The following is a 25120-nucleotide window of genomic DNA, read 5'->3' on the forward strand; positions in this document are numbered from 1 at the left end:
TTAAATGAAGTGGGGCAGAGAGTATGGAGACGGGCGTTGATGCGCAGTTTGTAATCAAACCGTGAAGGACCCTGGTCCAGGTAACCGGTGGGGGGTTAAAGTGGATGTTTGTTCCCCGACCGTTCCAGAAAGTCCTTCCCCCACCCCTGTTTCTTCTTCGCGAGCGGCGGCCGGTCGATTCTAACGCGAGCGCCGACCGGGCGGCGGGGTTGGCTATGCATCGGCGTCCACCCTCCCCTCGGGCAGCCTCGTAGAAAGTGACTGACCAGCCTCGGGCAGGCACCCTCCCCCCTAGGGCACCTCAGCGTCGCAGTCGCCTCCTTTTATTTGTGGCGGCGCGCGCATCGCTCCCCCATCCGTATCGCTCTCGTTGTCAGCCGGAGAACCAACAAGCCCAGCTTCGAATCTATATTCGAACCGGGGAAAATGATAGCGATGGATTTCCCTCTGGATCCGGTGAGCAGGTTTGCAGGTTTTCCCCCCATTTTGTTTCAGTGGTAGGGTGCATACTTATCTGAGTCTAACCAGGGGGCGAATTTTGACCCGCAGTCTACCAATCTGTGATGCATGCCCAGCGGAGGTAGCCGTCTTGAGCTTGCATGGGGACGACTCTGCCAGCAGCTACGCTGGCCCCGCGGCGGCCGGTGCATCGGTGATTGGGGATCTCGCAGACGGAGCTAGTGTCGGAGATGTCGGCAGCGTGATGGGAGGCGCTGATGGCCCTGATTCCGCGCAGTCAACCGGTATCGACAATCCCCAGTCTGCTGGGTGGACGAAGAGGTAATTGCCCGAATGTCCTGACTGTACCGTGCAGCTCAAATCTCATGGGTTGGTTGTGAAATGAGAAGACAGCTAGCTGCTGGAAATGGTACCTCTCACTTGAATTTGATGACTGCATAAAAAAAGTGTAGCTTGCTTGCTGATAGCAAATGTCGTCCTGGATTCCTGTCTGTGGAGTATGTATTCACCCAGTTTGGCAGTCCAAAACGCCTTTGCGTCTCACTATTTTTGTGATTTGTCCTACCTTGCTTAGTGATAGAAAATGTCGATCTGAATTTCTGTGATTGTTGATATAAAAAGATACAGTTGTGCATGACTTCTGGAGTGTATGTCAGGATTTAGCTTTTGCTTAGTGATATTTTTGTCTCAGCGAGACAGCGATACATCAACTGCCAAAACTGATATTTCTGGTAGTTCTAGAATGGAAATTATGTGCATATCTTCTGTGGTTCTGGGTGCTTTATATAACTTGGGGTGACGAGTAGGCAAGTATTATTTAACAGTAATGGGGTTGCATGATCTGGGCAACGTCGTTTGTCTAATATTGACTAAAACCATATTGTTGTGAAGTTCTATGTTAAGAGTAATGCTTCATCACACCAGTGAAATGTACAGTAGCATCATAGAATTACTGAATTACTACATATTTATATGTAGAACTACTACTGAGGCAAAGAATGTTTACTACTGAATGTACAGTAGCATCATAGAATGTACAGTAGTCATAGAATTACTGAATTACTACATGAAAGAAGTACAGTACTCCATATTTCCAATATCCAATACTGAATTACTACTAGGGCAAAGAATTTTTTTATAACTGAAGTCTAAACTGTAGTACTGTACCTTCTTCTTCAGGCAACAGGTACAGCTCAATTTCACCTTACTTGATCAGGGAGGAATGCGAGCACTTGATCAGATAACATTCAGTCAACAGCTACAGCTCGATTTCACCACTTGATCACGAAGGGCGTCGAGCACTTGATCAGAGAGGACGGTGAGCACTTGATTAGAGAGGACGACGGGCACTTGTTCTAGGACAAAGGCGACACACGAGATGACCAGGTCGAGGAGAAGCAGAGGCCCCGCGGTGGCGCGCTGTCGAGGAGGAGCTGCTCAGCGGAGCAGCGTCGCAGCCGACGAGCGAACGGAGCAGTGGAGCCGAGGAGGACCGGCAGCGCGTCGAGCTCGAGCGCGGCCCCGCGAGCAGGCCAGGAGCGCTCGCGTGGAGCAAAGAGCAGGCTGGCGGCGAGCGAGGCCAGTGCGTGGAGCAGCGAGGCCTGCCGGCGGCGCAGTGGTGAGCCGAGCAGAGGACGGCGGGACGGATGGAATATAAATCACGATGTACAATTGCTGGTGTCATGTGCTGCAGGGAAAGCCAACGTGCGTGTGTCATCCGGACCGAGTGACTCAGAATCATGAGTTCACTGAGACAATGTGGTTAGTCCAGCACGGTCCAGTTCGTCGATTCTCCGCTTGGACCGAGTACGGGACAACGGCTAGATGGGCATTAATGTGGTCAATGTGTGGGTCAGGTTACTGTTTAATAATAGACATACGTGCTGGAAGACTGCACACTATACTCTGTGAGGCCCATATCCCAAGGAAACTGAATGGTCTAGATAAAGGGATCATCTGGACCCGAGTTTCATTTTGAATTTCCGTGAAACAGTCATGTTTCATGACGGCCGGTTAGAGTGTTTGTGTCGGTTAGTCTAGTTTTCCGTGAATTAATCGATCAATTATCTTTTTCTTTTAATAAATAAAACAATATTGCCTGCACTGTTATAAAAGCAACCATGGCAATTTAATTAATATATTTTTAGAATTAGTCGTAAATCGAGACTCCATTTATATAGACTTGAGGAATTCCTAGACTTTATATCATCTTATCTTTCCAGCAGTGTTGCTTTTCGGTGTGTTTTGTACCGTCTTCGTGACATTTCATATATTGATGTATATCTCAAAGTTGGCTTTGGCCTTTTGGCACCAGCATGAAATTACTCCAGCATTTGTGGAATGGGTTCCGGCCAGAGGTGAGCCAGAGTCGGGTCACCACGAGACCAAAATCAGTGCGTCTCCTCCTGTCAACGTGTGGCCCAGTGTCACGAGCACGACCGATTTATTTGTGTCACTGCCACTATTTCTACTCCGGTGCTCCTGCCCTGCATTCCCCACGCTGCTCTCTTTGCCACCGTCCTGAGCTCACACCCATTACTCACTCTCTCTACCGGAGTGCGACTGCTCGAGCTCCGGCAATGGCGTCGTCCAGGCTGCTGCTGGCCGTCGCCGTGGTGGCCGGCTGCGCGGCAGGGCTCTGCGGCGCGACGGACCACATCGTGGGGGCCAACCGCGGGTGGAACCCCAACATCAACTACACGCTCTGGTCCGGCAACCACACCTTCGTCGTCGGCGACCTCATCTGTATATAAACCCCTCCCCCCCACCTCTCATTTCTCCAGCTCCGCCGTCTCCAGCTCTAGACATGGACGGAGCTCCACCAGATCTACTCCTACCACTCTCTCTCGGCCGTCTCACCCAATCTGTTCTTGCAGCGTTCCGGTACCAGAAGGGGACGCACAACGTGTTCGAGGTGAACCAGACGGGGTACGACAACTGCACCATGGACGGGCTCGCCGGCAACTGGACCTCCGGCAAGGACTTCATCCCGCTCAACGAGCGCCGCCGCTACTTCTTCATCTGCGGCAACGGCTTCTGCCAGGCCGGCATGAAGGTCGCCGTCACCGTGCACCCCGGCGCGCTCGTGGGCACGGAGATGCCGATGGTGCCGCCGGGGCCCGACTCCGCTGCTTCTGCCGCCGCCGCCACCACCTCATTCACCGCTCCCGCCTGGCTGGCGGTCGCGGCGCTGGCCGTTGTCATTGCTGCCGTCGCTTGATTCGTAGGAGCTTAGTGGCTTAGTGGTGTCGGTTAATTCGCAGGAGTTTGATTGGGATGTATATCAACTGAAACATTTGCCTTCATGTACCAGTGACGACGCTAGAATTGAGGAACCATGATTTTGTCCATATACTGCTGATGCTCAGCCCTCGTTTTTTTAGCAGTAATGCTACACTTACGGACTAAATAATATACGGACTCGCTACGCGCTGACGTAGCAACGGGACGTGGAGCCAGCGTGGTTTACTTGATCAGAACCAGGAAAAATTGCAAAAGGAAAAATTGCTCTCTCGCACTAGATAGAAAATCTTCCCTACAACGGCGCTGCTTCCTCGATCCCCGCCTCTCCACCCGGCGCCGTGACCTACGCCGGCGACGGCAGCTGCGCGGCCTCTACGGAAAGAGCGCGGCGAGCTTACGAGGAAGTGGCCCGGCGACCTCTCCTTCATCTGGCGTCAGCGCAACGACCTCCTCCTCATCGGAAGTGAATTGGAACGTACTCAAGATCTTGATCGTACTAGGCGGCCCGGCGAGCTCGACTCTCTAGAAGCAGTGCGGCGACGACTTCCTCTTTCTTCGGAAGCGACGGGACAAGCTCGCCCTCTTCGGCAGCTGCAGGGCGACCTCCTTGTCATCGGTGCTATTGGTCGTCAGTAGCGGACCGCCGAGCTCTCTTTCTTCAGAAGCAGTAATGCGACCTCCCCCTCTCCGGCTAATGCTGGTCTCGTTGTGTGGAGAGGAGCGTTGTGTGGATTCTACAATTAGCAACATCATTTGGGATTCCTTGTCGATAGCACCAATTTTTGGTCTCATTTGTGTGGATTTTAACTGTCAAATGTATGAGAAATTGGTTGGCAAATGCTGCAGTTGGCAGCTTTGTTCTGCTAAAATAAAGTGAGATGACGTATGCTATGATCATGAATAAGGAACTTCGTTTGATTGGCAAATTTGCGTTCTGTTATCTTGATTGGCAAATGTGAGACAATGTACATATATTCGAGTTTGAAGACTTTTCTAATTCTTCTCGTTCCTGATAATTTTGGAAGCAGCAACATCATTTCGGATCCCTCTTTTGGAGCAGGAGCTATTGGTCTCATTCTGTGGATTCTTACTGTCAGATGTATGATAAATTGATTGGGAAATATTCTAGTTGGTAGCTTTGTTCTGCTGGAAAATGTGAGATACTGTATGTTGTGATTATGAATAAGAACTTGGTCGATTAGCAAATTTGCATTCTGTTATCTTGACTGGCAAATGTGAGATAATGTACATATGTTGAACAGGTTGGGAGAAGACAGCTTCTTTGGCAGGTGGCGAAAGATATCAGACTTTGGTCATTTAGATTGCCTATGCTACAACAAGAGCACAGTGGTCTGCTGAACTGACAGATTAGTATAAATTTACAAATACTTGAATTGTGCTACTACAAGCTTGACCATCCAAATAAGAAGATTGTTGAGCTTCTTCTCACACACCAAACCCTTTTTCTTTATCGTATTTTTCGTTGTACTCTCGAACATGATTCTTAATATCAAAGGTCATCACCAGTTCAGGATCTTCAAGTAACACATCTGCTTGAGCTTCACCATGGTCCTTTTCAAGTTCCATGTTGGTTTTCTTTTGTTGCTCGATGTCACCGTCATCGCTTGAAATAGACACGTCACTTGATTCCTGAACACTACGGTTCAATCATCCATTCCTACAAATCATAAAGTATGTAATGATCAGGTTTCTGCGTTATTGGTATTTAATGAGATCACAATAATAATAACATGATAATACGAAGGATTTTACATGAAATATTCTTTTAGAGCAACATACAAGTTCTAAACCATCTGATCAATGGTATCTTTGAACCCCTCACGTCTCTCCCGAGGGAGCCGCCGGGGGCACCCCGCCGCCGCCAGCAACACCCCCATTGTCATCGGATCCCCTCGGCATCGCTGCCGCCGGATCCCCTCGCCGTGGCGGTGGCGGCTTCCCTCGTTGCCGAAGGTGACTTGGGGCGGTGGAAGACGGAGTCTGTTGCTGGAGCTGCTGGGGCAGCGAGAGTTGGCGAGTCACCGATATGCGACCAGGGCCCTGCATCGGGGTGGTAGCAGAGACCTGCTCCGGCGGCACCATGGCCGACGGCAGATGCAGGGCTGGGGAGGGTGGTGTTTGGACGAAACCTAAATCTGATCTGGGTGGATCTCATGTGCCGCCTATCCAGAACTTCTTCGCTACGTGGTAGGGCCGGATCTGGTGGAGGGTTGTCCGTGCGCTGCCGCCGCCTTTCCTGCTGCTGGCCTATGGCCGCCGCCTTTCATATGACATTTTCAGATTTCCATTCTTTAATTGTTTGCTTCAATATTTCTACACCCTTAGCTAGGATGGCTGCCAAGTACTCAACATTTGGCTGTAGCAAAAATCAAGAAGGATCAATTGGGTTGATCTGAACGAGGGCAAACCTGCGTGAATTCGAGCAGCTCGACCTCCAGTGATTCCGGTACTTGCGTGCGGACGGGTCCGTGGTCCATCAACGGCGAGCCGGTCGGCCGGTCACACGACGGCGAGGCCTACCTGCGGGTTTAGGAAGATGGCGAGCTACCGGCGCGCGGCGTGGACTTTCACGACGGCGCGATGAACCAACTCGGCTTGGTGCCCTGGTCGATCTGAACGAATGGCAAAATCTATTTGCAGTTTCAGTTTTTGTTGCATAATAACCGGGATTGTTAGCGGGATTTTTTTCTTCTCTTCCGTTCAGCAGTCACGCACACGTGGGATTGGATCCTTGTCATCGCGTAAACCGTCCGTAACCTTCCGTAGGTGTAGCATTATCGTTTTTTTAGCTCGGATTGGGTGTGTGATGATGAGATGATCTCTGATTGGTTCATTGGTTGGATTGTGACTAATATATTCCCACCGTCGAATAAAAGGATGTTCCAGATTTGTTTAAAATTGAATCTATCTATACACTAAAAGGTAGCTAGATACATTTAAATTTAGATAAATTTAAGCTGTGTTACGGTGATTGGGCAGTACTAACCAGTACTACAAAGTACCACCACAATGATTAATTATGTCTGTCCGATTTGCCAATTTAATGATGTATTTTATATTAATGTACTAAGAGTATCATGGTAAATTTGTAATAGAATTTGTCTTTTTTGTTTCTCCGCTGAAATTTCTTGGAGTTGTAGATACAACCTATAAGCATGTTGTATTTTCAGATTTTTTCGCATTTTCAACGTATGATTTCTCTGAGTTGATCATATGATCCTACCTAATGGAGAGATCCTCCACAAGTCTCACTCATCTTACATCAACCCCCAATCCTCTCCTCTGCCTCCTGGGTGAACTCGTGCTGTCGAAGGCGCCCACGTCTGGACACCTCTCTAGCGTGCACGGTCCTATTGACGGCGATGACGACGGTTTCATCAGTTCTAATGTAGGTGTTGTTGGGTCTCTGCGTGGACGGTGCCGGTGCAGTCGGGAGGTGCACATCGCTGTCGGTGTGAGAAGATCGGAGCGCAGCCCCCGCGCGCCTCGCCAGACACCCATTTCGGCAGGTGAACCCCCTCGCCGGCGTCGCCCGTGCGCCCACCACCACCTCCGCGCTGGTGCACCTCAAATACATCTAAGGTACACATTCCACCCAAATCTGCTTGCGGTTTTTGAGATTGTGGTGCAAGATCATGTCAGATGAGAGGAGGGTTTTAGGCTGCTGGTTCTTAGTATTTATTCACTGAACTTAGCAAACAAAGATACTCCGTATCCTGTATGACATATTGCAAGTTTTGAAATGAATGAGGCTTCATTTTTCAAGGACAACTTTTAGAAGCGCGCTTCGGAAAACCTGGGAACGTTTTAGGCTTATTACAAGTAGTACAACTCAGGTGTTTGTGCAGCATGGATGCCCCTATTAATATTCACCACAACCAGTGTACACGGACTAATCACAAGTCCATGCCCATACACAACAATAGGAATGCCAGTATTTTCTTACAGGAAACATCTGAATACATGTACTCTATGAAACGACAAGGAATAATAATCAGAGTATATTTTCTTGTTGTCATCCAACTATTGGAACTACGATTCAGTTTAACTTGGAGTGACCATATAGCGCTGCACAAACATGTTGTCAGGTTAGAATAAAATCAATCTCTAGATATAGCAACAATCAACCTTGTTAACTACAGCTCTCTACACTTTGGGGTTTGTCTTAAGGTAATTCTTTTATAATCTTGGATGCTTACTTCACATATGTTGTCCAGGTTATATGATGCTAAATTGTGTTATTAAAAGTCTCGTAATTGTTGTTTCTTGACTGTTTGCAAACAATCAGTTTTATGATTACTTTGCACATGTGTACCAAATCTATTTTTTTTTTTTTGAAAAGGGATAAACCCGGCTTCTGCATCGTGATGATGCACACAGCCCTTTATTAAAACCCAGCATATTTTGTTCAGAAGTACTTATTACATCTCAAGGTTCGCTTAAAGTTGATACAAAAATCAACCAGCGAAAAAAGGAAAACAGCACAAAGTGACTAAGCATCCTCTAGTCGACTAATATGATGCCAGCCAGCCCGGCACAAGATATCCTGAGCGACCATGTGGGTCCGTGTGCATCCAGAAGCCATGACATCCCGTTGCTCTTGCGGCGAAAGGAGAGCCCAGAGTTGGATCCAATGCACCATGGAGAAGATCACCTGTAAAAAAATGAAATTTTGCTTGTTGTTAAAAATTATATCATTGCGGCATCTCCATATTGACCAACATAAGACTGATACGCCAATGCGAATTAAAACCTTGGATTGTTTGTCAACGCCGTTTAACCAATTTCCAAACATATTTGTAATATTGGTTGGCGGAGGGAGATTATTAGTGAAATTAGCAGTTCGCCATATTAGTTTAGCAAAGGGACACGATAAGAATAAGTGTTCCACCGTCTCTTGTTCTCCGCAAAAAACACATTTTGTACACCCATTCCATTGTCTCTTTGCTAAATTATATTTTGTTAATAGCACCTTATTACTTAGGAACCACATAAAAATTTTAGTTTTTAGGGGGATTTTCATCTTCCAAAGATATTTCCGCAAGTATGTTGTATGATCATTCATAAGATCCTCATACATAAATTTGACTGTAAACAACCCATTAGTTGTTAGCTTCCACATAAAACAGTCCGGTTCATTATTTAAATTAACCATCATTAATCTTTGGCATAAGTGTAACCACGCTGTCCACTTATTACCAGATAGTACACGTCTGAAACCAATATTCAGAGGTACGTGTGCTAATACTTGAGCCACCAACACATTCTTATGGTTCACAATATTTTATAAAGATGGGTATTGACTAGCTAACGAGGATTCCCCTAACCAAATATCTTCCCAGAATCTTGTCGATGTACCATTACCAATTTTAAAATATCCTTTAGTAAAAAAATCGTTTTTTATCCGCATGAGCCCCTTCCAAAAGGGGGAATCAGTCGGTTTTGCTTGTACTTCTGCAAGTGTTTTTTGGCTTAGGTATTTGTTATGTAGTAATTCTTGCCACACCCCTTCCTCATTAAGTGTACCAAATCTATTAACTGACTCTCTTGATTCTGCAAGCAACTCCTGCAGTTACTTGTGCTTTTGTCATCCAATCTTTGTTCTCGAGGGTTTTGTCATACAATCTGATATCTAGCATTAAGAAATATTTTCTTCGTTGAGAAAAGAAGGAAACAAAATTTCAGAACAATATTAGTATTCCTATGAACTATTTGCAGCCCTGGGAAAATAAGGAAACGAACTACGAACACTTTCATAGTTACTTTATGGTGAAGGGACTTGGTTGAATCCTTGGATGTAGCTAGCTATATTTTTTTAATTTTTGTTTATCTAGCTTTCATCGGAGGTGACATATAGACATATCACCAATACTAGGAATGTTACTGAATTGACTAGATGATTAACATGACTATTTTTTTTGAATTTTTGTAGAACCATGTAGGTAATTAATCAGAGTTGTATAACAATTCATCGTAGCTTTGTGAATCTTTGTGTACATACTGATATTCATCAAACCTTGGAAGGTTTCTGACATGACAAATGATTTACATAGCTTATTCATTTGAGGTCCTTGGAGAACCAAGTGTGTTTTCAGTGGTTAGCATCCAGAAGTCAAGCACAAAAAGGCGTCAGCAAAATCAAAAGGTTCAGGGTCTTCCATATTATTCAGTGGAGGTACTCAAAGTTACAGTAAAAATTACTGCTAGATGTGCTTTAACGCATAAACAGTTTGCTCCACCTAAGCAAACTGAAAATCTTGGATACATGTCTAGCATCACTAGCGAGCCACTTGCTAATGTGTTACTTAAAATTTACAAACTATAAATGTAAATAGTTGATGAAATCTCATAACATTATAGTCGAATATATATATTTTAAAATGTCAAGATATTTTATACAAAACTTTTATACTTATATTAAACTATCGTAATCATATTATAGCCAAATTGAGTATAATATAGATTAATAGATTGCTTAACTAACAACATTACACTATTTTTGGATATTAGTTCTCTCTTGTACAACTATAATGAATACAATACATAGTTTTTTCTTCAAATTTAAATTTATATTGCAATAAAGTTTGACTTAAACTATTTTTCACATGTTGCTAAAATTATATTGTGTATTTATGTATATATATATATATACCAGCACTATTCTGCAACCGGTTGCAGAATAATATTCTGAGCACCGACTTGTACTTCCCTGGACACAAGGTTGTACTTCCCGGATAACAGGGTTCAACTTTCTGTCGAACTTAGCTGAACTTCCCATTTCTTCAGAGCTACTGATTCTACTTCGTGTTTCCCAACCATTTCTCGGAACTATGCAAATGATATACCGTTGGATAGATAATGAAAAACCGCAACTTTTTCATGTTAAGACTTTTCACAGATTTTGCACGGTTTAAATCTAATTTTGAAAATACGAAAACGCTTCTATATGGCTAGAAAACGAACTTTTAGTTCGGTTTTTGTATCGCTTATCGAAACTGTGCAAATGATATACCGTTGGAAAGATAATGAAATTTCGCAACTTTTTCATGTTTTACGTTTTTTCAAAATACTCACAGTTTTTGAACAATTTTGAAAATACTGAAATTCGGACGTACTCAAAAAATGAGCGGACAGTAATTTGGATGATTTGTTTCAACCGTATATCGGAATGATGCAAATGATATGGCGTTGGAAAGCTATGGACTAGGCGCAACTTTCTTATTGCAATTGTTTTCTCTAATTCCTTACAGTTTAATAGAATAACACGAATTACTGTCCGCCTATTTTATGTGACGGGCACCAAATGATTTTCCCCGCGATTTTCATGCGGTATATTTAAAGAATGCAAATGATATACGGTTGGAAAGGTCTCAAAATGGCGCATCTTTTTCGTATCTACCATTTTTGCCAACTCCAAACGATTTGAAAGTAATTTTAGAAGTTTTGAAATCATGTTTCCGGTATATTTTGTGGGATAACAATTTGAATTTGATGGATTAGATCCATTTATTTGTTGTAAAATATTGTAGGTAATGAAATTAGACATATACTCTACCATATAAAGCTTTTGGTGACAATGATTGAAGTGGTTGGTGATCAAATCGATGAGATTTGAACAATAGATTTCCGCCCCGTAAAAACTTTTGGTAATGAAATTAGACATATACTCTACCATATAAAGCTTTTGGTGACAATGATTGAAGTGGTTGGTGATCAAATCGATGAGATTTGAACAATAGATTTCCGCCCCGTAAAAACAGAGCATTGGACTTTCCTCGACACGAACTTGCACTTCTAGGGAAATGCGGTTGTACTTCTTGGCGCTGTTTCACGAAAGTGTTCAGTAAAATGACTATAAGTTTCTAATACAGTGTTCGTTTGAGGTCCATGGCCACACAAAATGCTCAACACAACCACGCGCATCTGAACTTCCCACGACATGTCCTTGTACTGCTTGTCCTTCGTGGTTGTACTTCCTGGAAATGTTTTGATACTAGTGTGTTTTACAAAAACTAGCATGTGTGCTTCAAAATGATAATGTTAGATTGTCCCTATATTCTATTTTAAGAGATTCTGCACTTCCGGATCTTAATATTTAAACTTCACAATGTTGCTATGTGAACTTATGTGGGGGTATTTTCTTCATGTAATTACCGCTTGTACTTATTGTTGTCTCCGCTTCGTACTTCTCAGAATCACTGCTCGTACTTCCTTGCAGATGACGAGATTATTTTGTTTTTTCTACATTTGGACTTTGTCGGGTTTCTTATACTTCCTATATTAAGCGGGTGTATTGCTCGTGTGGAATGGTTGTCCTTCTCAATGTCAAGTATATGAACTTCTTTACGGGTGATGGGATTATTATTTGTTTTTTCCTATGTGAACTTAGGTGGGAGTATTTTTCTTTGAACGCTTTTAATTCATGTAATTACCGCTTGTACTTCCTTTTGTCTCCGCCTGTACTTCTCGGAATCACTGCACGTACTTCCTCGCAGATGACGGGATTATTTTGTTTTTTCTACATTTGGACTTTGTCGGGTTTCTTGTACTTTTCTATAGTAAGTGGGTGTACTGCTCGTGCCGAATGGTTGTGCTTCTCGTTTTCAAGTATATGAACTTCCTCGCGGGTGACGGGATTATTTTTGTTTTTTGTACATTTGGATTTTGTCGGTTTTCTTGTACTTCCTATATTAAGCGGGTGTACTGCCCGTGTTGAATGGTTGCACTTCTCCGCATCAACTATTTGAACTTCCTCACGGATGACGGGATTTTTTATGTTTTTTTTTAGATTTGGATTTTGTTGGTTTTCTTTTACTTCCTATAATAACTGCTTGTACTGCTCGTGTTAAATGGTTGTACTTATCTGTGTCTAGCATTTGAACTTCCTCGCGGATGACCGGATTATATTTTTTTGTACATTTGGATTTTCTCGATTTTCTTGTACTTCATATATTAAGCGTGTGTACTTGCTCGTGTCGAATACTTGTACTTCTCGGCGTCAAGTAGTTGAACTTCCTCGTGGATTACAAGATTATTTTGTTTTTTCTACATTGGTTTTCTAGTACTTCCAATATGAAGTAGGTGCACTGCTCGCGCCAAATAGTTGTACTTCTCAACCACAAGTATTTGACCTTCACTCTGGATGACTAGATTATTTTGTTTTTTTATCCATTGGTTTTCTAGTACTTCCAATATTAAGTGGGTGCACTGCTCACACCAAATGGTTGTACTTCTCAGCCTCAACTATTTGTACTTTCTTGCGGATGACGATATTTATTTTTTGTTTTTTCTACATTTTGTTTTTGTCGATATTCTCTGTAATTTCTATATTAAGAGGGTGTACAGCTCGTGTTGAATAGTTGTACTTCTCAGCGTCAAGTAAATTTCACCGTGGATGAAAGGATTATTTTGCTTTTTTCTATATTCCATTTTTTCGGTTTTCTTGTACTTCCTATATTAAGTGGGTGTACTGCTCCTACCGAATTATTATACTTTTCAGCGTCCATATGGTAAAATTATCAATTAAAAGTTAAACCATTCTGTGATCCAGGTAAATTTAAACAAAAATAATAATATGCTTCATTTCGTAGGAGAAAACGTTGCTTGTTTAGTCACCCCTTGTTTTTCTTAGGATCTCTAATTATACTTTTTGAAAGATAAAAAATTGGATGATTTTTATTATTAGTTTGCACTACAAGGCGAACCATGTACTTCCCAAAACCAATCAATTTTGATTTCCAATGTTGACCTATGTAATTCATTAAATTACATGTTAACTAGTTTTCTCGGGAATGAGAGTTGTACTTCCCGCGATGAAAAGGTTGCACTTCACAAACGAAATTGTTTTCTTCTCTCAGAATGAATTTGTGCATAACGAGTTGTACTTCAACAGTTCATCTCACTAATATTTAACTAATGTACATGATAGATTCATTATAATCTGGAAGGAAACATATACACTTGAATAGACATGGAAAATCACCCGATCGGAGAGCAACAAATCAATAGTTCAGCTCACACCAGATCACAGAGCAACCAGATAAAAAAAAGGATCACGCATAGCAACAAATCGACACGGGAGGACAGTACTCATTTTTTGTTCGTATTTTTAACCCCTATTTTCTGTAAGTACAATCTCTGCGGCAAAATAAGTACAGCCTCCGTGGCGGCAGAAGTTTAGCCACGGCGGAGCGGCAGCAGCCGTGCACCGGCCGCGGGAGGCCATGGGACCTCCGACATCGGCGCAAGGCTGGTCTTGTGGACGATGCCGCCGGCGGGCATGGCAGCTTCCCCCAAATCAAGCGACAAACTGATTTCTCGTGTGAGTTGTTTAGTTGTTATATTGTTTTCAGCACTATCCGACGGGTGTACTTCTTGGACCGTCTTTAGTGTACTTTCCAAATTTACTGTCATGTACTTTATTGATATTAATCTAGCTAAACATCACAAAATATATTGCTATGAGTTGCCTCGATGCTTTCATTGTACTTCCAGTAAATGTATGTGTGTACTTACTCGTATTTGCCAATTGAACTTTCCGCATATGTGCGTATATTGTGTACTTGGCAGGCCAAAGATGTGCGCTTTATGTGTGTTATGGATATAACTCAATCAAAATATAGATCCAATCAAACTGTAAGTGTACTGCCCGCTCAAGACCTGTGTACGTACTTCCTTATTAGACTATGTGAGCTTCCAAAAATATGAACGAGGGAATTCAGTAATTGAACTTTCTGCATCAGATGCGCGCGGATTCTCTAACTTAATGAAGCAAAGTGAGTGACACATTACCCTGACTTGGCAACCTTGACCCTTAGATCGAAAATGAAAGGCAGATATTGTGTCAGATACTGTAGCTAAAGCACTGCACAAAGGATACTGTAACTGTTCTGTTTTGTTACTTAGCATATAAACTGTGGCGTGAAATATGAACCGCCCGGGTCAAATCTAATGGCTGAGAATTAGACAACTTAGGTACACTGTAGCCTCTCTGACTTTGACACTACAAGTTGGAGAATCTGGAGCGGAAGTTAACTGACATAAACGCTGAAGCTTTAGTCCAAAACTGCTCCTCGCTTTCTCCCAAAAGGCCAGAATATCTGTGCATATGAACATGAAATCTTCTCTACGTCTAGGTACTATACGTCTATACCTAACCAGATTATTCTGCCGGATTCGTATAAAGTGTAGTGCGCTCACAAACTTCCATCAAAGAAATTTATGATTTCTCACATGCAAATCCCTAATTTATGCAACGAACTTTACAAGAAAGAAATATGTTCACTTCTCATCCATCCCTTTTTTATCTCTGGTTTTTTTTGCCTGTACTGATCGGTGAGAAACACCTGCACTGCCATCGAGAAATACCAGTGCTGCCACTTACGTAAACAAGTGCACCTGTACTTCAAATTATCTTCAGAAGAAAATGTAAAATAGCATTCTGATTCTCAAGATTGCAAATAAAATGTACACAACATTTTTACAACTCTCGGTAGCATATGTGCAAACAAGTACCAGGCAAAATCTGTAGAATTGCTGCTGTAGGTTCTATTCACGTGTGAACACCGTCAGGTGGAAGCGGGCGTGGTGGCCAGCAACGGTGGCACTAACAGGACCAAGCCCAAGCGGCGTTGCTCAGCCATTGCTGCTTCTTGTGCGACTTAATTCGTAGTAGGAGCAGCTTCATTATCTGAGGGGCGCAGTACCAGCAGGAGAAAGAGACAGGAAAAGTCACCAACCAGATCATCACGATGGTGAAATTGCAGAAAGAGATTCATCACCCATCGTGATGCGAGTGAAATTTTCAGCGCCTAATAATTGTACTGCGCTTCCTGTGAAGGAACGGCTGCACTTTCTGACGACTTCGACAACGCCCAAATTTAACCAGCGACGGGAGGTTAGCTCTCGGGAGGCCGGTAGAGGAGGCTTTCAGCTGAGGAAACCAGGAGCCGGGGCGTCCTGCAGGGAGACCAGAGGGTGTCGCGGCGGCGCACTTTGTCCGGGTCGGCGCGTGAGCTGCAGAGATGGGGCAGAGCATGGGGAGGACCGCCATGGGCGAGGAGGCGCCAGCGGAAGCACAGCCGGCATCGAAGAGGTGCGGCCGAGGTCCACCGCTGTCGAGGCGGTGCGGGGGATGGCCGGGATGCGAGGGCCCCGGCCGGAGGTGCGCGCGTAGGGGCGGCGGCACGCTGGAAGGAGGCGGGTGGCGGGGATGGCTGGCGGGAGCTGCCCCACGCGGAAGCGCGCTGGAAGGAGGCGGGTGGCGGCTTGGCCGGTGGGAGCTGCCCGCGCGGCGGCGCGCTCTGGAAGGAGGCGGGTGTTGGCCGGCGGGAGCTTGCCATGGTGGATGAAGCACGGGAGGTAGGTGGGGAATTTGGAGATTTTCTTATCTAACCGGTTCGGTGGTATTTTCGATCAGGAATCTCTTATAAGGGTCGGTTGATGCTCAGAATATTATTTTGAAAGATCGGTTTCAGAATAGTGTGACCCTATATATATATATATATATATATATATATATATATTAATATCCACAATTACCATGATACAGATCTATAAATCGTACAATCAATAAAACTATTAGTTGTGGTTCTGGTTTATTGTTAGGTGCCTATACTTATAGATATTTCTAACCATTGGCAGATTTTTCTTGCAAGTTAGATTTTGTAGTAAGTTCACGACATGTGCGTGCTGCACATCACTAGTAGAAAACTGGGCATTAGCAAGCGTAAGGGCGTTTTTACCGGTTTCCCAACCGGTGCAACCTATTCGGTGCTAGAGGGGTACCACGTGGCTGGCTGCCGACCGTCGGGCGGAGGACCTTTAGCACAAGTTCGTGTTGCTGCCGAGCGCCCGGGCGGAGGACCTTTAGCACAAATTAAATGTTTCTGCTTCGGCAGCGTTTTGGGACGCGGAAGTTCACCAAAACGCTGTTGCGGCGGACCCTGCCGCGGCAGAGTCTACCGCCACACCCCATTTGAAATACGTTAATGCACATATATAGAAAACCATTATATGACATAATGAATATATAGATCGAAGTGATCTCTTTCATCGTGCTTGGACGAACATATTACATAATGGATCGGTACACACGTTCATGCATATTTGTGTACAATGGAATTTCTATGGATCATCGGTTTCCAAAATCGATTGGGCGCTGATGGTATTCTCCATTTGGATTTATGACTTGTTGAAGTAAGAATCCCGCCAATTCTTCTTGAATTGCTCGTACGCGCTCGGTTGCTAGAAGACCGTCCAGCAACTGTTCGATCTAATAATTTAAAGAAGGTGGTCAATATATATATATATATATATATATATATATATATATGGGAAATAGCCACATGCCTTGGTGCATAGCTGTGCACAGGTCCTAAACCGTTGATATATACCATTGTTGATATAGAGAGCATGCATGTGGACGAAAGATTCCATAGCCGGTAGTAAACTCCGTCACACCATGAGCATTTGCTATGCAACGTCTTCACGGCATGACCTGAAACCCACACTCGTTGCATGTAAAATTAAGCAGCACACCACATGCTAGCCTGGTGCTGCTTTTGCAGGCGTTGTGGATGGATGTCTAAACCAGCAAAACTCTCCACATGCTAATGCTGGTAGTCAATGGTCTATGGAAAATGCATGTGTGCGATTGAGCCATACACATCTTTCTTTTGCCACAACAATGGTAACTTTCAGCAGAATGATACAAGCAGCCACACATGCAAACATTTCAGCCACGTTTTGTTGTCTCTCGTTACCGCATATCCCGCCTCTTTATTTTCGAAATTGCATGGTCCACTCATACCACAGTAGACAGCGCAGGCAAATGCATGTGTGTGTTGCAGGCTGTCTTCTGCATGGAGCAACGTCATTACAACGAAACCTGGCAGAATGATACAATGTTCGCACCATCGCTTTATTGTGTCCGTTCGTTCCACAGCCATTGTATTTCCGCGTCTCAACGGAGGAATCAGCAAAACAGACTCCTTTTCGAAACCATCTTCTTGCCCACCCGTTTTACTCTACTCCGAATCTAGCACTCCACAAGCAATGAAAACCTTTTTTTTCAAAATAGTCGTAGTAGATCCGCCAACCTCACCACCTCGCTGCCTCCTTCTCTCTCTCCGGTTGCGGCGGCGCCTCAACCAAACCACGCATCCACCCCTCTCCTTCTATATACTTTCCCTCCGCCATCAGGTGCAGCGATGCTCCGTGGATGCTGCCGGACGAGCGGACACCGGCCAGGAGAGAAGCGTGACTGGAAGCAACAAAGGGTGCGCTCCGGCAGCAGGGCATAGTGGTGCAGTGGCGGCGAATGAGCGGCCCGTGAGTCTCTCCTCGCCAGATATGGCCCCCGCTCTCGGCTCCGCCACGGGTGGCTTGTAAACTTCGGCCCGGCCTACCTGAGCAGAACACAAGATTTTCCAAGTGGAGCTACCGCCTACCAGGCATGAGGTACAGCCGGTCTGCCGGTGTCGCAGCTCGCTCGCGTCTTGCCATCACCGCCTCTGTGACAGACGCTGTCGTTGCTCACGCACGTCTCGTCGGGCGCCCTACCCCGTGGCAGTAGCCCGTTGCAGCTCGTGCGTGTCTAGCCGGCCCGCGTCTTCGACAGCCGATGTCACCACTCGCGCGCGTCTTGCCGGCCCTGTCTTCGTGACAGACATCATCGCAGCTCCCGTGCGTATCGCCGGTCCCGCTTCCGCGACAGCCGGCGTCGCAGCTCGTATGTGTCTCGCCGGCCCTGCAACTGCCCGTCGTAGCTCGCTCTCATGTCTCGTGCTTGGCTAATCCTGGGCGCCACGCCGCCCTTCTCCTTCTTGCACCGGCACCAGGGCCGGCCATGCGCACCACCCTTCTCTTCTTGCACCTAAATTTTGTTGTTTTTAAAATTTTGTTGCTGACAATGAAATAACGAATTATTCTTGTTCCTTATGTCATTCTTAATATGGAGCATTTGGATATATTGATACTGATTCAGTTTAAAGCCAAGTGATTTTTAGCATTTAGGTGCCAAAACTTCTTCAGGTTGCTTATGATGAAGATGAACACATTGTTGCCAGAATAAATAGTTATATTTTTTGCTTTGCTTTCGTCTAACCTCGGAAGAAATGTCCAGGAGGGCACCTTGTGAATTTGCGCAGTAGAAAAGGTGCATATGATTCTTGTGATTTTGCGTAGCAGAAAAGGTTCCAATGATTCTTGTCATCTTCTTTTGAAACACCTTCTGAGTTCTGATTCTTTTGACGGGAAAAGTAGGGAACGGGGCACCTTGTAATATTTTTATTATTATTTCATTTACTTGCCCGCAGGATGCACGAACCATTTTGATACTTGTCTACGATGAGACGTGGTGATCACTTTCATGATTATGAAACGCATCGTCACCGTCTTGCCTACACAAGCAACGGCTATGCATCAAAAAAATTACTTCGTTTGGGGCAGGACGATGGACATGCACTATACCTGTCTCAGCAAAACCGTGCATGCATTCACGTCGCGCCGAGGGTATTTGATCTTACCGTGATGTTTTTGCTCATCCAAGCTAGTGCTTAAAATGAGTTCAGCTATACGAGTCTGTCTTGCCTCCTCTGCATTTTTTTTGAGTAACATGATTGCCCTGTTTGAAAAGCAGCTAGATGTCATGCAAACGTACCAAAGGCGGCAGGCAATCCACGCGTGCAACTAAAGCGGGCGCACCAAGATTCACGCAATTAATTTTGCTGGATAGTGATCACCAGCCATAGGACTTGATTCACTCAGTGCAGGCAAGTGTACCGAGTTGAAAAAAAACGCTCCGCTCCTGCGCGTCGCTCCCGCGGGCGACGCCAGGGGCGAACCCTAGCTCGCGCGTCCCGACCTCCCCCGGGCCATTCCTTACCCGCTCGCAGGGCACTGTGCGAGGCAGGCGCGGTCAGCGGCGGTGCACCTAGGGGCTTGTGGAGCTCGGTCCAGCGGCGACGGCGAGGCTTGGCGGCGGCTGTTCTCGGCGGAGGTGCGGGCTGGCGCAGAGTATGGCGGAGGGCGGCGGCGGCCCGGGTTTGGGCCAGGCGGGCCCCGATCTGGGCCAGGCTTGTAGCGTCTAGGGCCAGGAGGGCCGTGGAGGTACGCAGCGCCGACGGGGCTCCTCCCAGGTTGCACCGCCGTTGGTGCTAGACCTGGGCTAGGTGGGCCCAGATCCGGCGGTCCTCGGCGCATACGGCTGCGCGGTCCATCTTCTGTCCGGGAGGGCCGAGGTGAGGCTCTTGCTCGAGTTCGGTGGCGAGTTCTTCGATGCCGACAAAGTGTTCGGCTTGACCAGCGGCATGGCGGCGTCGACAACGGCGCGGCTCTGTCCCCGGGCGTCGTGGCAGGGGTGCTTCTTGGCGGCGGTGCGTGGTCTCCGCCAAGGCCGTTTGCGAGGAGTGAGGTTGCGGCGACGCCGCTCATGGTGTCTGGCTAGCACGTGGCAGGTCGATGGTGGCAAGGGTTGGTCCGGCCCGGTGCTGCAGGTGGATGGCGACGGCGACCTAGGCGTAGCAGTGTGGTGGCACGGCTAATGGGGCGTGATCGAGGCCTGGCAGGCATCCGGGCCTGATTTAGGCCACATTGGCCATGCTACTGCGTCCGGACGGCGGGCACCTCGGGTGTCGGAGGGTGGTTCCTCTCCCTTGGGCTGTCGTGTGCTTTGATGGCTGCTGTCAATGGTGCCTTCCTACCCTGCCCAATTCGAGTTGCGGCGTGCTGGTTAATCCATGGGCTCGAGTGCGTGGGGATGCCGGGACGGCGGCCCTGGAAGGTGGACTGCGCGGTTGGCTCTTCGGCGGGCAACGCGGCAGTGGTGGTGGTCTCTCTCTTCGGTCATGAGGATGGCGTGGAGAGGATGGTGGGGGGTCCTGGTGTTGGCGGTGTTTCGGCCTCGGCAACCCCCAGATCGTGTTTGGGATGCCCAACTTAGGGACAGCGGGCGGCTGAGTTGTCGGGCGTGGTGTGTGGATGCTTCCGGGCGAAAGCTCAGCGCCTCGGCGCCAACGACGGCGGTGCCTGCGGGTATCGCAACCCTCTTGGGGGCGTCGTTGTGGGTATCCGCCCCACGGTACGGCTCCGGGTGAAAGCCCTTGACCTCATGGTCTCGACGGCGGCGGCGCAATGCATCGTTTTTCCTCTTGGGGGCGTCGTTGTGGAGCCCCATTTTGACTCGGTCTCGCATCAATGTCCTCGTGGCAACTTTGGGGTCTCTGTGTTCTTTTTTAATTTTCTTTGATGTGCTTTGTAAGAGGTTCTCCTCTCCACCTTGTATCGGTTCGGTCGTTGCGGCTTTATTTATAAAGCGGGGCGAAAGCCTATTTCGAGGAGGACTTGATTCACTTGCCTACTCGTGATGTTGTTGCTGAGCCATGCTAGTGTTCAAAATTGGTTCAGTTTACACGAGTTTGCCTTGCCCCCTCTGCACCATTTTTTTGTATGTTTGTGAGAATCAATGCAAGTAAGATGCATTTGTTTTTTTTTTTTTTTGAAAGCAGCCGGATGCCATGAAACCTGATAAAGCTGGCAGCCAGTGCCTCCATCCTCCATGAGGTCGCGCCAAGTTTGTCCTCTACTCGTGCTACCCAACCAAGCGACGTGCTACCCAGCCGACCGACCAAGGCAGACGGTGTTGCTTTTTTCGCTGCATAGGATGTTTTGGAGATAGCAGCTTTTTTGTCCTCATCATACGAGCCACCACCTAGTTGGAGAAGGTTCCCAGGGACGACGTAATCAAGATTTAGGTGCAGATAGGAACCAGCTTCCAGTTCTAATCCAATGGACATCCAAATCCATGCTATACAATCATGCCTAAAACAACTACCGCGTGTATAGATCTATTGAACAACAGCATCATATAACACCACTTACCGCTCGACGGTGCTACAGGCTCTTTGTTTAGTGGATCTTTGGGTTCCTCTCTGATTAGTGGAAGAAATAATCTCAGAAGTGAGAGGCGCAAGCTTAGCAACGAGTGGATCGAGTGTCGGAATTAGCAGCGCCCTCTACTGTTGTGTATATTTGCTCAGCTCAGCAGCTGCAACACAGGCGACCGAGTGTCTCCGGCAGCCGACGGTGGGGAAAATCCTAGCATATCGATGTCAAGCTAGCCAAAAAAAGGCGTGTAGGCTTTTGTTAGAAAATTTAAGAAGTGTATGCTCTTGTCAAACAGGAGAAGGGGTGTAGACTATTTTTTTCACATTTCTTTCTCTTGCCTGCAAACGACACGCGCTAAAATTCATGGCACAAAACTACAGCAAACTACACGTGTTGTTTCTAACCCATGCAAACTGCATTCGGTTTTGACGGACATGCATGCCGACGTTAACTGCCCAGAACATTGTGACGTATCCAAATGCATCAAATCTCAATCATGCTCCCTATATCTAATGGCTGGACATGTGTGCACAGCTAGCCATCCGGTTATAAAATCCACGTTGATATATATATATATATATATATATATATATAGAGTCACACTATTCTGAAACCGGTGCTCAGAATAATATTCTGAGCACCACCTCGCCCTATATAGGCGCGGACCCGCATGAAAGAAAGAAAGAAAAAAGTCCCAGGAACCCACGCTCTCCCCACGCACGAACCCCACCGTCCTGTTGTTGTTCGATCCCAGCCTCCCGTGCTCCCGCCGCCGGCCACCCAACCGCCGGCCTGGAGAAGCCCCGCGCCGCCGCCTGGAGAAGCCCCGCGCCGCCGCCTGAAGACCACCGCCCCGCCACCTGGAGGAATCGCGCGCCCCCCGCCTCAAGGTTCCCCGCGCCGCCGCCTTAAGGCCCGGCGCGCCGCCGACCAGAGGGCCCGCGCGCTGCTGCCCTTTCCTCCGAGCGCCGCCGCCCCTTCCCCCGCGCGTGGCCGCCCCTTCCCCGGCTCTGGGAAAGCCACTGGCCTGGCTCCTCGCGGCCGGCCTACGCCCCTGCCGCCGGTCGAGCTCCCCTGCGCCCCGCCACCAACAAGGCACCGGCCGCCGCCAAATCAACGGCGCGAACAGCCGTCCCCCGAGCTTACGTGCCGCGGCGGGGCACCACGCCGGCTCGGGATGTCCTGTACCCTCCTCCGGCCTCCTTCTACGGGGTCGACGCCGGCATGTACTGCCCACACTTCGTCCCCGCAACAGCTGCCGCCGGCTCGTACTGCCTGCAACCCCGACCCGAGGCCGACGCCCCTGCTCCCATCCTGCCGCTAGACCCTGCCTCCTCTCTATGTCCACGCGACTAAGCTTCCTCGCCGTCGGTATCCCGCACGGATGGTCGTGGAGGAGGAACATGGCTGTTGCATCCCTTGACACCGGTGACGGCACATCGTACGGGAGGATAGTTCTCATGGTCGTGGAGGTGGAGGAGGAACAGGGCTCTGCCGATGCGCTCCCACGGCTTCGCTCGATCTGCCCGGCCCCTAACGTTCGAAATTCGGCGTCAGGTCTGAATTTGCTTCTTGCGCGTGTATACCTTTTCACTCCCATCCAACGAGTGGCAAAAGGAAAAACACTATATACCTTGGCTTCTTCCGCGTGTGATTATATTTTCTATTTGTCCAACGAGGAGAATTTGAGGCATCCTTTGTTCAACTCCTGCCCAGGTCAGTGCTATATCTGAATTTTTTTTTGTTTCTTGCGCGGGCAGTATAGACAAATTCAGAAGTAAAGTTCAACCGCACAGTGACAGGAAGTGCAAGTGGATGTTTATGGTTTTTGAGAGGTCACTGATTCAGGGAATTAAGTATTTTAACTCAATAAGTAGTAAGTACACATATTAAGCGTTGAAGCTCACACTTCATGTTTCTGGAAGTATATACACGAATGACAAATCTGGATGATTTTCAACTGTATGATGCTTGTTGTAAAATTGTTTGCTCGTCAGTGGAGCAATCAGCTTCTTTTGTGCTCTGCTTTCCGCTCTGTCTCCGGACGGGATCCTGCGCCGTTTGGTTACTCCAGCCCAGCGCCACGACGGAGAAAAGCAGCAACCTCAATTGCTGCTGATGCTTAGTTTGGCCTACCCAGAACCTGTTCATGTAGCGTGGGAATAGAAGCATCGATGTCTTCTATGAACTGCCGTGCCCATGTTCTAAAATTGCTCGTGTGTTGCTGCTCTTCTTTGTGTATTTTGTCGGACTGTCGTGCCCATGTTCTAGGAATAAAAGTCCATGTTTTAATCTGGTTTGGCAGCGTGTTTCCACCTCCAGTCACCTACACGATGGCTCGCTTTGCAACGCCTTACTTCTCTGCAAAGCATGGCCGCAAGCTGGAGAGCAGGAGATGCCCTGCTTGCAAGCCTTACCTTTCATTTGTGTGCAAAGAGGAGTACGGATCCATCGGGACGTGAAATACACTCGTAGTACCCATTGTGCTGGACGTTACAGTGGAGACGCTGGACTACACTCACCAAACGTCGAACTACAGTCGCCAGCTTTCGCTGCTGGAAATCACCGAGTCGCCTCATCGCCAACTTCTGCCACTGTACGCCCAGACGGGGAAGTACAAGACGCGAAGATGGGGAAGTACAAAGCAAAAAGACGAGCAGTAGAAGATAGCATCAGGCTAGCGAAGATTTGTTTCCCTAATTGTGGAGGCGAGCAGTTCTTTTTTCCTACAGAAATCGGTTGTGTAAGGCAGTTCATAATATTTTCATCTATTACGAAGTGCATCAGCAACCGCAAGTGACATTACGGTGCTGCAGGTTACGACGTGCTCAACATTTTACTATGCATTTGTCTAAATACCATGTGCAGACGCAGACAAGAACTTGAGAGATTGGGTGGGGTTAGTTCGGCAAGCAATGGAGACATGCTCTAGTGAGCTTGAAGATTGCAGCGGGCCTGGCTGAATTAATCATGAATAGAAGAAAATGGAGGATACTGCAGTCTTTTTTGCCTCTCTTTTCCTGTGTTTTCCTTTGGTGATTTCCCCTTTGCTTTTCATGGTACACGGTGGCATTTGCCATGCAGCTGCTTATGTGGATTTTTCAATCATTATATTTTTAGAAAAAAAATTCAAGGGATGTGTCAAAAGCACTCGTAATACCGTGCTTGATTAATAAAAATGGATATGTTTTCACTTTAGTTTCTAGATGAATTGCTTCCAGGAATGCTTTAATCGCAAATTTCTGCAAAATACTTTGACGTACACCTTTGTAGCGGGCACTAATTTTTGGGCAGTACACCCACTTGTATTTATGCAGTATGGGTAATACATGAAAACAAATAAGAAAATGTAATAAATTAAATTTAAAAACAGTTGGGAAGTAAATAAAAGTAACAATGGGAAGTACGTATTACATAATCTGGATTATGCCACTTCGGTCCACAACTGCTAGATTAATTTTTCGGATAGTTACATACAACTAAGATAGCTTAGTTCAACCAATAATTTTAC

General features: G+C 46.7%; 2 protein-coding genes across 2 annotated transcripts; both read left to right on the forward strand.

The window, feature by feature from the left end:
* The first annotated feature begins 435 nt into the window (after positions 1-435).
* LOC124657582 lies at positions 436-1946 on the forward strand. Its single transcript, XM_047196110.1, has 3 exons — positions 436-464; positions 550-780; positions 1639-1946. The coding sequence occupies exons 1-3, from the start codon at positions 436-438 to the stop codon at positions 1739-1741; spliced, it is 363 nt and encodes a 120-aa protein (XP_047052066.1). The 3' UTR covers positions 1742-1946.
* Positions 1947-3038: 1092 nt separating this feature from the next.
* On the forward strand, positions 3039-3679 carry LOC124657583 (mavicyanin-like). The gene is made up of 2 exons (XM_047196111.1): positions 3039-3204; positions 3336-3679. The coding sequence occupies exons 1-2, from the start codon at positions 3039-3041 to the stop codon at positions 3677-3679; spliced, it is 510 nt and encodes a 169-aa protein (XP_047052067.1).
* Positions 3680-25120: the final 21441 nt, after the last annotated feature.

This window comes from Lolium rigidum, chromosome 5 (assembly GCF_022539505.1).
Source record: "Lolium rigidum isolate FL_2022 chromosome 5, APGP_CSIRO_Lrig_0.1, whole genome shotgun sequence".
NCBI lineage: Eukaryota > Viridiplantae > Streptophyta > Magnoliopsida > Poales > Poaceae > Lolium > Lolium rigidum.

Bases quoted from the DNA above. Each gene is read 5' to 3' on its own strand.
- LOC124657582 (XM_047196110.1), top strand. From the start codon at position 436: ATGGATTTCCCTCTGGATCCGGTGAGCAG. The intron at 465-549 runs GTTTGCAGGTTT...TTTGACCCGCAG, and splicing joins CCTCTGGATCCGGTGAGCAG to TCTACCAATCTGTGATGCAT. The intron at 781-1,638 runs GTAATTGCCCGA...CTTCTTCTTCAG, and splicing joins TCTGCTGGGTGGACGAAGAG to GCAACAGGTACAGCTCAATT.
- LOC124657583 (XM_047196111.1), top strand. From the start codon at position 3,039: ATGGCGTCGTCCAGGCTGCTGCTGGCCGTCGCCGTGGTGGCCGGCTGC. The intron at 3,205-3,335 runs GTATATAAACCC...CTGTTCTTGCAG, and splicing joins CGTCGTCGGCGACCTCATCT to CGTTCCGGTACCAGAAGGGG.